Here is a 14,727-nt window from a genome sequence, read left to right as displayed (position 1 = left end):
CGCCGCTGGAGGCCAGGGAGCGGGTCGTGCCATGGCCGGACTCTGTCCCCCGGCAGCCAGCAGTGCCCTGGCTCCATGCCTGGCAGCACAGCAAACCTCGCCTGTCCCGGTGAGTTACAGACAGCACCGGGGATGCACCTGCACGTATTTACATGGGGTGGAATGTTTTCTCATAGCTTTTTAAAGGAGTATATAGATCAACATGTTCACATAAGACCAAATACTTTTAATATGTTTATAACTGTTTTATAAAGCTTTGAAAAAACTCACAATAGCACATTGTTTTACTTTAATGCTTTACGGTACTATTCAGTTTAAAATCACAATCAGCACTTAAGTTATAGTCAATCCAGCAAACAAGAGACAAAAAAAAATTACAAGAGTTAAGAACTGACTGATACATCCTTTATCTTTTTTTTTTAACTAATGCATAAGTGCAGAATAAGATAAGATACTCTAGTTTAAATATCTTGTTTTACAATATACATTTTGTTCTAATTACGCAACAGTAAATCCCATGCTTCACATAGAAAAGCAATCCACAACATTAAGAAAAAAATTTACAATTTATGAAACAAAGTAAATAAATATTAGTATTACAGAATCAGAGCTGTACATAAAAGCTGTTCAGTTTTAATCATATAAAAATATGTTTTAGTGCAACCTCACATATATTGATGCCGTTTTGCTTTACATCATTTAGATCCAAGTGTCCAAAAAAGGAAAGAAATTACATTTATTACAAAGCAGATACACAAATTCTAAAATATGTACAAATTACTGCTAAAAAAATGCTTATAAGAATATAAGCAAAGTAAAGAAAAGGCACAAACATCTGTACAATTTAAAAGTACCAGACCCAATAAGAATTTCAAATTTAGTTTTGGTCAGGCTCATGATGACTTGTTATTTTATCTAATTCTTTTGATATAACAAAAGTATATATAATAGCAAACTACTGTAACTTAGAACAGGCATGCTGTAAAGTTGGATACTTCTTCTATCTCTAGAAAAAAAAAAAAAAGTGGGGTAAATGTATGGGTGAAAGTCTCCATGCATCTCAGATCAATGTGGCTTGCTCTTCTCAGATGACGGATCTTTTCTTTCCTGTGTGCTTGATGGGGGGTCGTTCCTGCTGTGAAAGCCCAACTGCCGGACGTCCACAAAGCTCTTGCTGTAAAAGGTGGGATGAGCTAACACAGTCTGTGATGTACCAAAACTGTCCTGTTCACCACCGTGCAAGTCAGGATGGGTGGCTGAAGCACAGGTCTGGCCTGGCTCAGATCCACTAAAGTGTTTAATGCTAAAATGTGCACTTTCTAAGGGTTTCTGGTGAGGCTCAGAAGGCCTCTGCAGCTGCTCCGCCCCGTGCAGAACGGCTTCTTCTGTGGCGATTCGCAGAGAGGCTATGGCTTTTGTACAAGTCTGTATGTTCTCCTCCTGCTCCCTCTCGGTAGCTACAACACTGTCCTCCGACGTGCTTTGCGTCAGCAACAGCAACGGAGAGGAGGGCGCGCTGGAGGGAGTGGTGGGGTGCAAGCTGTGCGGAGAGGTACGTTTCTCGTGGTGCTTAGAAATACTATATGATTCTTTTGTAAGGATTTCCGCAGTTCCTCTTTGCTTCTCCTCAGAGCCCTCCCTCTGCAGGGCCAGAGTGGACGGAGAATGTAAACCTGAAAGGGCCACCGGTACTGAATGGACCATCTGGATACCCCCGATAGGCATCATGGGGATGGGTGCTCGGATCTGCTGCTGGGAGTGTAGTGGGAGATGACTGAAGACGTAGTCGCTCGGACCTTCAGGGAACGGGCTAGACCCACGGTGCTCCATACCTCCTTTTTCTCCATATATGTTGAAGTAAGGCCCCTGAGACAACCCCCTTCTCTGTAACCAGAAAAAACAAAAGAAATGTCAGTGCTGCTACTGGTGAAATTCTTGTCTGGCTGCCAAACCACCTATCTGCTTTCCTGTCTAACACAACCTCCCATTCATGCAGCACCTTTCATCCAGATGGATCCCAAAGCATTTGGAAAACTCCACTAATTGCTTATCCAAACAACAGAGGAGGTTTTGCTTAGCTCAGCCCTACAGGGCTCATGCCTCTGAGGTGAAAGGCAGCAGCTATTTAAGAGTGTTCAGCAACACAATGCAGCAATTTAGGTCAGGAAGTGAAGAGTATTATATTCAACTGAAACTGCAGAGAGAATTTGGGGTAGATAGAGTTTCATTCCCCAGGAGAAATTTGGCCAGGAGATCCATCTTACCCTCTCTTTTGGCAAACTGTGCAAACTGTGCTGGTATTGGCAGCCCACGCTGGGTGTCAAGACTTTGTTGCAGAGAAATACACATCCGAACACTCCCTGCTCGCCACCACTGCTTGGCAGTATGGGAAAAATCTGACTGCATGTATGTATTTTCTGCTTGCTGAAAGATCCTGCTCTGGAGCCCCAGAGAAGGCACTTGCTCCCCATGAGCTTTACCCAATCCTTGATGAAAGGGGACGGGTATTTCCATGGAAGTTCAAGTGCCTCTGTACGATGAAGACCCAAATTTTTATAGTCATTAAGACAATGGAACACCACTCTGGTCTATCTGTAGTGTAAACAACAAATAATAACAAAAGCACAGGCACTGGCTGTGAGTGCAAGTGATGATTCTGTTGCAGGGAGACTCACCCACTCATAATGGGATTGAGAAGAATGAGGGATTTTGTAACGGCTAATAAAAACCAATCTTGCAATATTGACATTTTCAGTGCCTTCCCATTAGTTCCTGGCTTGGAAGAATTAATAGCTCCATCTCCACTCAGTATTAAATATGCCCTGGGCTTTTGGGTTTCTCTTTTTTTCATTCTTAACTTTTAAAATTTGTTTTCCATCTGATGATTAAGTACCATTTACTGCTGACCAGAGAAATAACGATGACAGAAGTGCAGGATGACATTTTCATAATTGTGTGTGGGATTTGGCCACACAACTCTTGGGGACTCCCACAGGAAATTAAATGAACAAAAATGCTCATCTCTGCTCTGCAAATTGACCAAACACCTATCAATTGCCCCAGAGCTGTACTGCTACCACAGTCTTGGTGTGGCAGCCTGAGGACTGCGCTGCTAAATGCCAATGCGCTAAAGTGGCAGCACTTCACTGCTGGGAATTCCTAGTTCTCAAGGCATTAAGCAACCTCTTGATCCCATCCCAGGGAACTGGTTTAGGGGGCAATTAAAGATTCCATTTCTGTGCTACCCAGGGGCTCAATCTCACTGTGCTCAGATGCTTTGTCCTGTTTGATAGAAATCAACGTCGAGACAGGAAGGGTGACCTATAATCATCAGACTCAAACTTAGGAGATGTTATTATTCAGAGGCTAATCTATGTTGGGAATTTTCCTATTCAGAAAGTGAGACACTTGAGTCTCATAAAAGAGAAACTGTCATAAGAAAGCACAGTGACAGCACGTTATACTGCTGAACAGGGAAAAATTTACAGAATAAACTGCAGTTGCCAAGCCACAAGACATAGTTCACCTACCCTGTCAGTCCTTCCTATCGCTAACCTCACCTCTGCACAGCTGCTTGCCCCTTTTTTTTTCCATCTTTGGTCTGTCAACTTGTTTCTCAGTCACACTGTCCTCTTGGCTGTTTCCTAAGCCCTGATACTTATCACTATTGCATCTGATGTGAACTTGGGCTAAGGGGAACAGAGTAAAAGCAACCAATAAAAGGAGTAAAACTCATCAAAGAACAAACGTAGTCACACACAAATCTCTAACTGAGAAAGACACTGCCTTCATATTGTACCCTGACAGTTTCAAAAGGGAATAGAGCAACAGCCTGTCTATGGTGGACAGAGGTGGCTAACATGATAGAAACTGCTATACGTTTCAAGATCAGCAGTATGATCCAATATATGTCTCATATGCCTAATTTTTACATAGACATTGATAGTGTGTGCATGTCCACTGGATGCCTTCCAAGCCTGGCTGAGCATATATTGGATTATCCTTCTCTAGCTCTGGCAGATAAGTTTGAAAAAGGCCAACATAAATGGTTACAGGCATTAATAAATGTTCATACCTCTTACCCTGCTTTTATTTCCTTTACCCATATCTAGCATTTTCATACCTACAAGCAGACACACATATATGAATGATGGGGAAAGACTGAATATTAGAGGAGCTGTCTTCTTTTAACCAACATCTTGAAAACCCAATTACTTTATTCTGTTGACAGGGTGAGTATTAGATCCCATCACTGAGCACAGTGCAGAAAGTCATGGTATCTTTCTGCAGTGCTGTCAGAATGGGTTGCTGCCAGTGCAGGGAGATGAGCTCCTCTCTTTGTCAGGTAATGGGAATCCAGTTCGTTTCCTGTTAATTCTCATTTGTTGCAGTTTAGCATATTTCCCTCTAACTCCAGGTGACATATAATTTCCCAAGCAACAGTATTCTGTAGGAGCTTTTCACTAAACTCTCTGACCTGGTCATAAAGCTAGACTACCACACCACACCTCTGAGCAAAGCCATACCCAGCTTCACAGGTCCCCCAGAATGCCTCAGGGATGAGACGGGGTTTACCCTGTATCTGGTATATCACCCAAAACAGGCTGTGGGGGAATAAGAGGAAGATTGCATTTCAAAGCCAAGCACCCTTCACAGACATCCTCCTGGCAGCCTCAGACCACAGCTTGCAAAAAGATGGTGGGTGAAAAACAATCTCTTTGATTACCATATCATAACGTACTTGAAGCTTTTTAAAGTTAAAAAACAGAAGATGTTGAACTCTACTGTGAAATTCAGTAACAGAGCATATTACCAATGTGCTTTCTAAAAGACATGATGCTTAATAAAGTGACTATAAATCTGTGCGGACTTCAGTTTCAGGATCAGCTCGACTTGCAGTCCTACTGAGAATGCACCATAGCACCCCACACACACCAGTGGACTTATTTAGTCTACCTGGACTTTAGAAATTTTTATTTCTAAATAAACTTTTTATCCTGGCTCTCTGTACAGGAATCCATTTCACTCAAGATGATAAAGTACTGAGTGACTGGGAAGGGATTTAATATCCATATGTCTGGGATGATCAAAGAACCTTAAGTCCTATCAATTTTCAAGAGGTACCTAACTCCCTTCAGTCCTTCGGGATGTATTGAGAGGCTTCAGACTTCAAAATAAATGAGAGGTGCCACAAAACAGCAAGATAAGCAAAATCTACTGCCTCCTAGAAGCTAAAACAGTTGCTAGGGCCAAGTTTGTGCCACCCACAGCAAGATACCTTCACAGCCTCATGGTGTCTAGCCCTGGGACTGGTAGAAGCAGCAAAAGCTCTGGTCCGCAGTAGGAAGTGGCGGGGTGCACTAGGAGTGGGGACAAGCAGGAACAGAGTGAAACAGTTGGTGCTGGATCCCGTGTTCACAATATCAGTATTGTGGGGCTGGAGGTGAAGTTTGCTTTGGACTAACCCTGTGTGGTCTCTTCTCACTCACTTGAATGCCCACTCACAGTTTAAGTGCACCTGCTGCACTCCTGGAGCACATTTTTCAGTTTAATTTCACCTGAAAACAATCCAGGTCACTTATTCCAAGACTGCACTGCAACGTGAGTCAAAGCACAATAAATGTGAGAAGAGAGAGGTATGCCTGATCCAAACTAAAATGTTAACAGAGGTGCACTCAGGGTGAACAAAAGCAGCCTTCCCATCTCTCCTCTTTCTCTCAGGACTGACGTAAAATGACTGAGGAGAAGAATCAGAGCCCTTTGATAATGGCACCAGCCTCCTCAGAAAGAAGAGAAACCTCTGGCATTGACAGAAGATCCTGAATATATGTAGAGAGCAACGGGGATCTGCCTTTGAATTCAAAGATGACAATTTAACTTGCCAAAGCCAAATGTGCACCAACATCAACCAGAGCCTTAGGCTACTTTGGAGAGAGTATCCTGTTGCAAGAGTGTATCCTGTTATTAACTGCCAAAGAAAAAAAAAGCATATTTTTCAGTATTTTTGTATGATCTACAAAAATAGTTACTTTCCCCAAACTCTTTTCCACTTCCTATAGAAATAATTTCAATTGCTTTCTATGTGATGCTTTCAAAGCCAGAGCACTTTACAAGCTCTTTGCGCAAGACCACCAAAGTGCATGAACATTCAAGGGGAAACAACATGAAGGGGAACTAGACCAGCACTGGCCAAAGAGACTAGAGCAAATACATCCATTTCAGTGGAGAAGAAAGAAAACTGGCCTCTTCTGGGAACTGCAGGCACCAGAAGCACAAATCCACTCTTACTCCTGCAAGGGCTGGGAACACAATGCAGCTCTCAAAAGAGGAAGCAGGATTGTAAACTGGCATGTGCATCACTGATGCAGTTGCTAATCCTGTTTTGATTTCCTGGATTTCACTTCTCTGAAAGTGAAGCCTTTATTCCTTTTTGTTCTCTGACAGCTTTCATTTATAGCAAGCTCAGGTGTCATTTGTCTTCCCACACACTGAGTTTAATAACTTGTGTTTCACCTAAACTCAACTACTGTGTGGCTAAAGAATGTATTCCAGAAAGGCATCAAGAGGTGAGGAATCCATTTTTCCTTCCTTTCAGTCATTTGTTGAGATGGGCAATCATCCTCACTTGTCATTTCCTCATTTAAATTTGGCTGGGCTCCACTTCCAGTGGTGCCTGTATTCAGGTTCCAGTGACTGTACTGAGGTCTGGCCTTCTCTCTCAAAACACTCAACATACCATTGAGGTACCAATGCTTTCTGTAGGACAAATGATCTTTTACATTGGGTTTTTCACTGCCACATGCCTAATCCTACCTCAAAAATAAGGTAAGCGTTAAAAGCCCATCTGGCATGGTGGACTTTCCAAAAGGAGGAGCTAAGGGTGCTAAAAGTGCTTACAATGTGCTAAACGCCTTGCTGGAAGGTGTGCATAACACACAAGGCAAACATTACAGCAAGAACTGTCAGACGGCCAAGGGTGACTGTTACATACCCTTTTGCCAGCATCATCACACATCCAAAATCTCTACTGCAGGATGCCAGTGGAAGTGTCTCATGAGAGACATTAGGAACTGGGGCTCCCTGCACAATGTCAGCTGTAGTGTCTCATATAATCCTTTCCATCTGATACTAAGACATCATGACTGTTAAACTGGTGCCTCTTTATCCTCTTCTTGTGCTTCCTTTATGTCAGCAGAACGTCTGGCAGGATTTGTATCCTCCCTCAGCTACTCAGTGATCGCTCCTACAAGAGTGCAGCAGGGTTTCAGCATGTCGTTCCTCAAGGACTGCTTAGTCAGCCACCCCTCTCCACTGCTCTCCCCAACAACCTACCAGGCCGTGGAGCCATGTCTAAGATATGGGAGAAGTACCTGCATTGCTCTCTCCTACACACATGGCCGCTCACGTTGCAGCTTTCCCTTATCCCCCTGAAAAGTTGGGAAGCCACTTTTGGGTCTGTCAGGGTGGTGGCATCTTGGTTCTGTTTGGTCCATCCCTGCTCCAGCCACCTTTGTCCAGACGCATCTCTCACTCCACTCCCAGGTGCAGGCAACATATCGGCCTGGCTCCACAGAGAAATTCCCCCAGAGCTCTGAAAATACTGATTTTGTGAGCTAAGGGTTCTTCTCCTCTATAGAGAAGCACCACAAAGAGGTGAGAAGACTGGCAATGGGGAAGTGGGGAGGAGAGCCCTGCTGGGAGGAGGATAGGGAGGCAGGAGCCCTGAGGCAGTGTGAGCCTGTCACAGCTTGCCAGGGTTGAACCCGCACATAGGGGCTGATGAGGCAGGCAGTGAGAGGGCAGCAGCAACGTGAAACGTGGTGAAGGAAGCATACTAAATAAATAAATAAATGCATACATAGCGAGGCCGTTCCTTAACTCTGAACAAATCTATTTGTGGAGAGAGTGTTTTGTGAATGCTAGGGCTAGTCAAAAGTGCCAAGTCGGCAGTTTCTGAGACTTGGTTTACTGAAAGGGAACAGCACAGACTGCAGTTGTGCAAGTTTTGCATGTTTCCATTTCCACCCAGACAGTTGCGTCCCTGCCGAAACAGCCAGTTGTGATGGCGCTTTCCACGGGGCAGACAGCTGCCTGCTCCTGTGACATGATAATATCATTTAAACTCCAGCCACAGATCCTGATTTTGATGGGCACCCTGCTATTCCGAGAGGCTCCATTTATTTTAGAGTTTTTATTCCATTAAACAATACTTCAGTGATGGGCACCTTACTGCGGTATCAGGGCCTTAAACTCTAATCTGGGCTCGGTCCCATCTGACAGTCTGGGAGGTAAAAGGTTTTACAGTGCAGAAATGAGCCCCACACGCCATGTAAGCTTCCTGGCCCGTTTTAAAATAATATTATATAATGTTATATATATAGATAGATATATAAAATAAATATAATAAGACATGGTCAGTTAATGTAAGCCAGCCTAATTTCATTGAAGTTAATGGAGCTACTCAGGCTTGTACTAATTGAAGATTTGGCCCTTAGATTGACCCTACTGCATCTAACTGAATCAACATCACAGCTTAGTCCTCATCTATTCCAACTTTCTTGCACTGGTTCCAGGACTTCCCACCAAGGCTTAAAGCTTATGCCTTCTTCTTCTACAAAGTTTTTTAAAACACTATGCACAAATTAGGTAAAAGCACTGGTTTTGACAATAAGAGTGAAAAATATTCTTTCATACTTACTGAATGCCCCACTGGAACAGGCTCAGACTGTAAATATTGACCCATGGACAATGCTGGATTATGGTATAAGCCCCTCCGGGGAGACGCTGCTCTAACGGAGGCCATATATCTCCTCTCTCGCCTAGGAGACAAATCTCTTCGAACAGACGCATCTTTCCCTGGTGACATTGGTCTCCTTGGTGATAGGTGACGTCTTGGTGACACGTCCCGTCTTGGTGATAACTCTCTCCTCAGCACAGCCTCCTTCCGTGGGGAAAGGTGCCTCATGGGTGAAATATCTCTTCGGGGTGACAGATGCCTTCTGGGTGACAAATCCCCTTTTGGCATTAAATACCTCTTTGGTGAGTTATCTCTATAGGGTGAAGAATCATAGCCAGGTGACGACTGTCGACTGGAAGGTGAGAGGTCCCTCGGAGACGAACTGGGGTCTAACGAAAGCATGTAATCCTCATCCATGCAGCTAGGTATGTCCAACCTGTCTTTATCGGGCTCTGAATCGGTACTCTTACTCTGGAAAAACCTCTGATATTCTGTCATCTGTGAGTCTTCACAGGAGTCGCTCGGTGTTATAAGCTGAGTAACCTGAATGCTAGGTAAGGTGACCAAGTAACTGATGAGGGAGGAGTGTCCCACAGAAAGGGAGCCCTCGGGGGAAGCCCCCTGCGATGCCCCAGCCGAATTCACTGACAGGGAGGAGAACCGAGGAGGCTGCGGGCTGGTGCTTCTTGATCTGGTTTTTGGTGTCGAGTCTCCCTGAGTATCATCAAAATCATCCTCATCTTCATCGTCATCATCATTGTCGTCGCCATCCTCGCCATCTGACTCCTCTGCGTCGGAAAACTGGTGCTCTGCTGACAGGCCTGCCAGGTTGCTACTCTTCTCTGCCTCCTGCTGCATGTCCTCCATGTTTTCTGAAACAGCCAGAGCAAGTCACGATGGTGAACGCACACCCCACCTCTTACACCTTCCACCACATTCATTTCCCACCCAGCAGACCCACTGCCATCACTGGACGCTCTTCATCTGGGATGGCTGCATAAAGCCATAGTCTCAAATCATAATTTTTCATAATAATACCTTAGAACTCTATACTTGATAATACCTTAGAACTCTATACTTGAAATGAAGTATAAAAAGCAAATTCACCCTACCCCAACTTACAACTTTGCTTAAATGTTGCCATCTGTCACATCTAAATTGAAAATACTGGGAACTTTGTACGAGACAGATGACAACAGGTCATACTTTTATTTCCAGCTCCTCCTCATGTATCTTAATAAAAAATGTAAATCACAAATGGATTGGATTTATTTTTTATACTTCCTGTTTATTAAAAAGATGCCTCTTAATTAAAAAATGCCCCAAGTACTTTTAATATGTTTTCCCATGCCAGCCACTGTGCTGAAGTGCAATGAGTCATTTGCATACTCCAGAGGCCATTCCAACTAAATTAAATCATTCTGACATACCTGCTTCTTCAGTTTCAGCATCATCTACGGATGTCATTGATACTCCAAGCTCCAGGCATTTTTTCATGTGTGCTTTAGACTTCATATGTTTTGTCAGATTTCCTATGGATCAGAGATTAATCTAATTAACGGACAACAGCAAAGATCACTCTCCAAGTCAGGTTTTGGTGTATTTTAACTCTGTTTTCCTTCAGATGGGGGTTTTTAGTTTAAAGAAACCCACGACAGGGCTGGCTCATCCAGCTCACTGCTCTCAGAGCCTGTTTTAATGACAGTGGGTTTTTATATCTTAAAAAAAAAAATTTCAAATAAATCTAAACTTAGGTCCTGAGAGGTATATAGGCATCTCTCCAATTTTCCACATGACCTTTAGGTACCCTGGCAAGCTAAAAAAATCACTTTTGGATGTTATCTGTCCCTGAGTTCAGAGTTCATGATATGTACAGACTGCCTGGACATTGAAGTAAGTCCAATGCACACCAGTCGTTCAGGGATCACACTCCTAGTTTCACAGTAGTACTTTCCAGCTACGGGCTCTCCCATTTACTTCACATGTAGGTTCCAAATGTTCTGAGTTTGAAGCATTTTGAACCAAAATTACTCCACATAAAAGACATTTATGGGAGACTTCTCTATGCAAGTTTACTGTCTAGTTGCAATCTCTGAACAGAGCGAAGCTGTACTTACAGCATTCACCTGGGATGTGGGAAATCCAGGTTCAGCTCCCTGCTTTGGAGTACAGATCTGAACCAGACACAGCAGGGATTTGAAATCAGACCTCCCATTTCCCTGAGGGAGCAATCTAACACTAGACTATTGACTTTCTGGAGTGCCTGTCTTGGTCTGTTTTTTCACAGATAAGAAAACTGGGTTGAGACTGGCCCCAAGAGACCTTTCATGGCAAAGAATCTTGAGCACAAAGCGCAAGCTGTAGAAATGAGAATACTGCTCTAATCCATTAGCCACTTCAGTCACATTTGCAACACCCAAAGGGGAAAGAATGGCACAAGCAAACCCAACCCAATACCAAGACATGGTGCTTCTTAGCTCAAGTGAATGTACCTATGCTGCTTTTGGGACCCCAACCAGCATCTCCATATGGCGTGTGTGACACATGCAACCTGGGGGCAGGAACACTGAGCCACTCTGTTGCATAGTGGAGGTGTGCTAAGAAGCTCACAAGCCAGGCTCTTCTCTTCTTGTCTTTCAGTCCCAGCTAGTTAAAATAATTCCCTTCTCAATACCAGTTTCTTATTGTGCCTGTGTACTGCATGAAAAGTCTAACTTGGCCAGTGATGCCTCTGGATGGTCAAATGCTCAGGGTGTACACTGAAAACCTAAGTACCTCTGAAGGTCTGTCCCTTACTGTTCTCAGCAAAACAGCAACAATAGTTATGAGGCTGACAACTGCTCATAAGCAGTAATATACCAGTTAAACTCTTCTTGTACTTCGAAGGCTAACTTAGCCTCTTCCTACTCATGCCCTTCTTGTGTAATAGCATACTACCTCCTCCCTGTTTCTTTTTCTCTGCCAGAAATGCCAGCCTCAGCAAGCAATTTCACATTTCTTTCCATGCCGTCTCTTCTGCCTGGAATGTCCTCTCTGAACACAGCTGCAAAACCACAATCCTCCTTCAAGTCCCTCCTCAAGACCCATTCCTCCAGCAATGTCAAATGTAAACAGCGATCCGAGAACAGCTCACCAGATGGTCTATTGGGACTACAAATGAGCAGCTCCTTGTCTTTGTCTCTACACCCCCATGAAAGTTCTCATCTTAAATTAGGTTGATGGGTCTACTACCATCCATCAGCTATTCCCATCTTTGGCAGAGGAAGAAGTGCTGGAGTCATGGAAACTATTACAATTCTCAATCCTCAAAACAGCCATGAAGCTGCACTGGGATCTTGGGAGAAATTTCCTTCAGCTTCCTCTCTCCCCCTTCACGTAAGTTCACCGCACTGGGACCAGAATCCGTTTCCCTTGTCTGCCAAAGAGAAGCTAAGAAAATGAGAATGTAAGGCTTATTTGGGCTGTGCTACAAAGAAATGATACCAAAGAAAAGGATTTTTTTTCTTTTAAGGAGATAGTTGCAACAGCAATCCGAATTCCAAAGAATATCATTATCTGTGGCCTCAGGGTGACAAATGGAAGCTTTTTTCTGTGCTGACAAATACATGTGAACACAAGCTATCAGATCTCTATTCATAATTAATGCCATAGTGGATGGAGTGGCCCATCTGGGAGACATACATTATTTATAAACTTGAAACTGACCCACTGTACAGCCAGTGAAGGCATGTTTTCCTCAGCAGCTGATGCTCTGCTTCTACATTATGTCATAACAAGTGTACTCTCCTGGTAGCATTTAAGTGTTGCTGCAATTAAAATTTGCACCATGTAACAATTTTGGCAGAAAGTATTATTCGTAAGGGTGGTTCTTATGCTACTACATTTTCTCTGCAGACAGATGGACCAGCCAAGAGCCTATAGCTCTTAATGAAGCTATCCAAGGAGTCTTGGAGTCTCACAGAATCCCTGGATCAATTAAACAAAACAGAAGAAACCTCTCCTGTGAAGTCCTGTATAGATAAACACAATGATTTTATTCTGAAGAAAATTCTCTCCTTGATTGCAAAGGGTGCTTGGATCCCAGATGACAAAATAGCTCAAGATTGTTTGGGAAGTGGCAAGAGTTCAGCAAAAAGGGTCAAGTACCTTTAGTTTTGAAGGCAAAATTGCACAATTTGCATACATAAGGCCGGACATCAGTATGAGTGCGGATATGTTTTTTGAGCATGCTTGGCTTTTTGCAGCGAATTCCACATTCTTCACAAATGTACTTTCCTCGGCCACGACCTCTGACGTAGACATAATCCTCATTTGATTTATACCTGTCGGAAGAGAGCAGGCATTTAAATCATATAGACTCTAGGTCACATACATGCACAAACACCAACTCTATGCATCTGATCCCAATCCTGTATATATCTCATCACAAATCCACAGAAGTCGATGGGAAATACTGAATTTTCAGTCTGGAACTCACAGAGTATTTGCCTTTCAGGGAATGCACTGGTCCCAAAGTGTTTTAACAGTATAAGACCAAAGGGCTGCAGTATGAGACTAGTATAAACACCTTGTAAGGAAACAGATTAGCTACTGTTCCTATAGACACAGCACAACTCCAAATACCAGTCTGCAGGCTGGATTTATTTCAGCTAACTGTAGTCTTGTACAACGCAGGCATCTACCACCACTGAAAACAGCATCGTTTTGCGGCTCATTTAACTATTTTAGTGTATTTATCCCTTGGGATCAGATAAATCACATCCTGGAAATGCCCATGTCTCCCCATTAAGCATAAAGGGAATGCAGATGACTAGCAAGGACGTATGCATTTACGCTACAGATGTCTGAAGTTCCCAAAGATGAATCCCTCCCTAAGGGACACCAAGTTGAGTTCACTCAGGTACATGCTGCTTTAGAAATAAAATGGGAAACTTTCAGCCTGCATACTTAGCAGAAAGCTGTTAAAGGAATTTTTCTTAGCACAGGCGTAAGCATTCCATGCTATTTTTGCTGATCACTAGTGTGTACTTAGGTAATAAATAAGATATGCAAATCTATGTAAAGCTGTTCATTGCCTTTACTCTCATGATAAATTGTTAATACTGAAATCTAAAAGGGCCCAGGGGATCTGCTCAGCCTGTTCTGAGGTTTGAAGAGCCCTGGGCATTCCCTAGAGGGAGAATTTTAATCCTCATTCACCCGAAGTAAAATCCAGAAATTGCAAGAACTGAGAAATAATATTTTTTTCTGTCCTCCACTGCCCTCTCCCTAAGCAGCACAAAGTACGTTCAGTCACCCTGTGGATGCGCAGCCCACAAAATACCACTGGTACTGACAGTCAGCGCTTTAAATAAATAAGGGACTGTGTGAAAGATTCTGTTGATGTGATGATAACTCTACAAGAAGTAAGTGGCAATTTTTGGGTTACAGAGCTGAAACATTTTTCAAGTGTGCTTTTCTTAGATGAACACTTCTTCCATATGTTCAGCTATATCACTGGCAATATAAATACTGAAGTCAATATCTTAGAAATACATAAAACACTGTCCTGGTCTCATGTCCATCTTGTTATCTATTAAACACATCAGCTCCTCTTTCAAATGTGCATCCCTAAATTTAGTTTTTTTCATTTCCTTTCCAATAAAGTTGGCCTTCTCCCTTTTCCTTCATTGTTCTGGCACCATGGGCAAAACTGGCATAACATCATTTAATATTTAGCCATCTCTCAAGTAAGTTGTTTTTTTGTATAACATTTCTGGGGTTCTGCTTTTCTGTCTGCCCCATTTCCCAGGTTCTCCTTCGTACATACATGCCAGTGACTCCTAGTCATCTCTCTATCCACTGCTTCATCAAGTACCTCCAGGCTTTCTCCCACAGACAGAAAAAAATGTCCATTATTCTTTGAAAGACTGCCATTTTATCTTCTTCTCATCTCTCCTTACAGTCTGATTTTGCTGGGATGGAGTCTACCGTATCACCCCTGATTGATA

At 43.1% G+C, this 14,727-nt stretch overlaps 1 protein-coding gene across 13 annotated transcripts in view; it reads right to left on the bottom strand.

Moving 5' to 3' along the window:
* Window positions 1–205: 205 nt before the first annotated feature.
* HIVEP2 (HIVEP zinc finger 2) overlaps window positions 206–14,727 on the bottom strand; it is a 142,849-nt gene continuing 128,327 nt past the window's right edge. For all 13 annotated transcript variants that reach the window (XM_074818904.1, XM_074818901.1, XM_074818905.1 and 10 more), the window contains 4 exons: window positions 12,884–13,059; window positions 10,168–10,269; window positions 8,699–9,609; window positions 206–1,884 (listed from right to left, as the gene is read on the bottom strand). In XM_074818904.1, coding sequence (XP_074675005.1) covers window positions 1,066–1,884; window positions 8,699–9,609; window positions 10,168–10,269; window positions 12,884–13,059 — 2,008 coding nt within the window. In that variant the 3' untranslated portion in view covers window positions 206–1,065. The remainder of the gene's footprint in view (window positions 1,885–8,698; window positions 9,610–10,167; window positions 10,270–12,883; window positions 13,060–14,727) is intronic.

Source organism: Strix aluco, chromosome 3 (assembly GCF_031877795.1).
Source record: "Strix aluco isolate bStrAlu1 chromosome 3, bStrAlu1.hap1, whole genome shotgun sequence".
Classification (NCBI taxonomy): Eukaryota; Metazoa; Chordata; class Aves; order Strigiformes; family Strigidae; genus Strix; species Strix aluco.
Note: the sequence above shows the minus strand (reverse complement) of the source record. Positions and strands in the feature narration are given on the sequence as shown.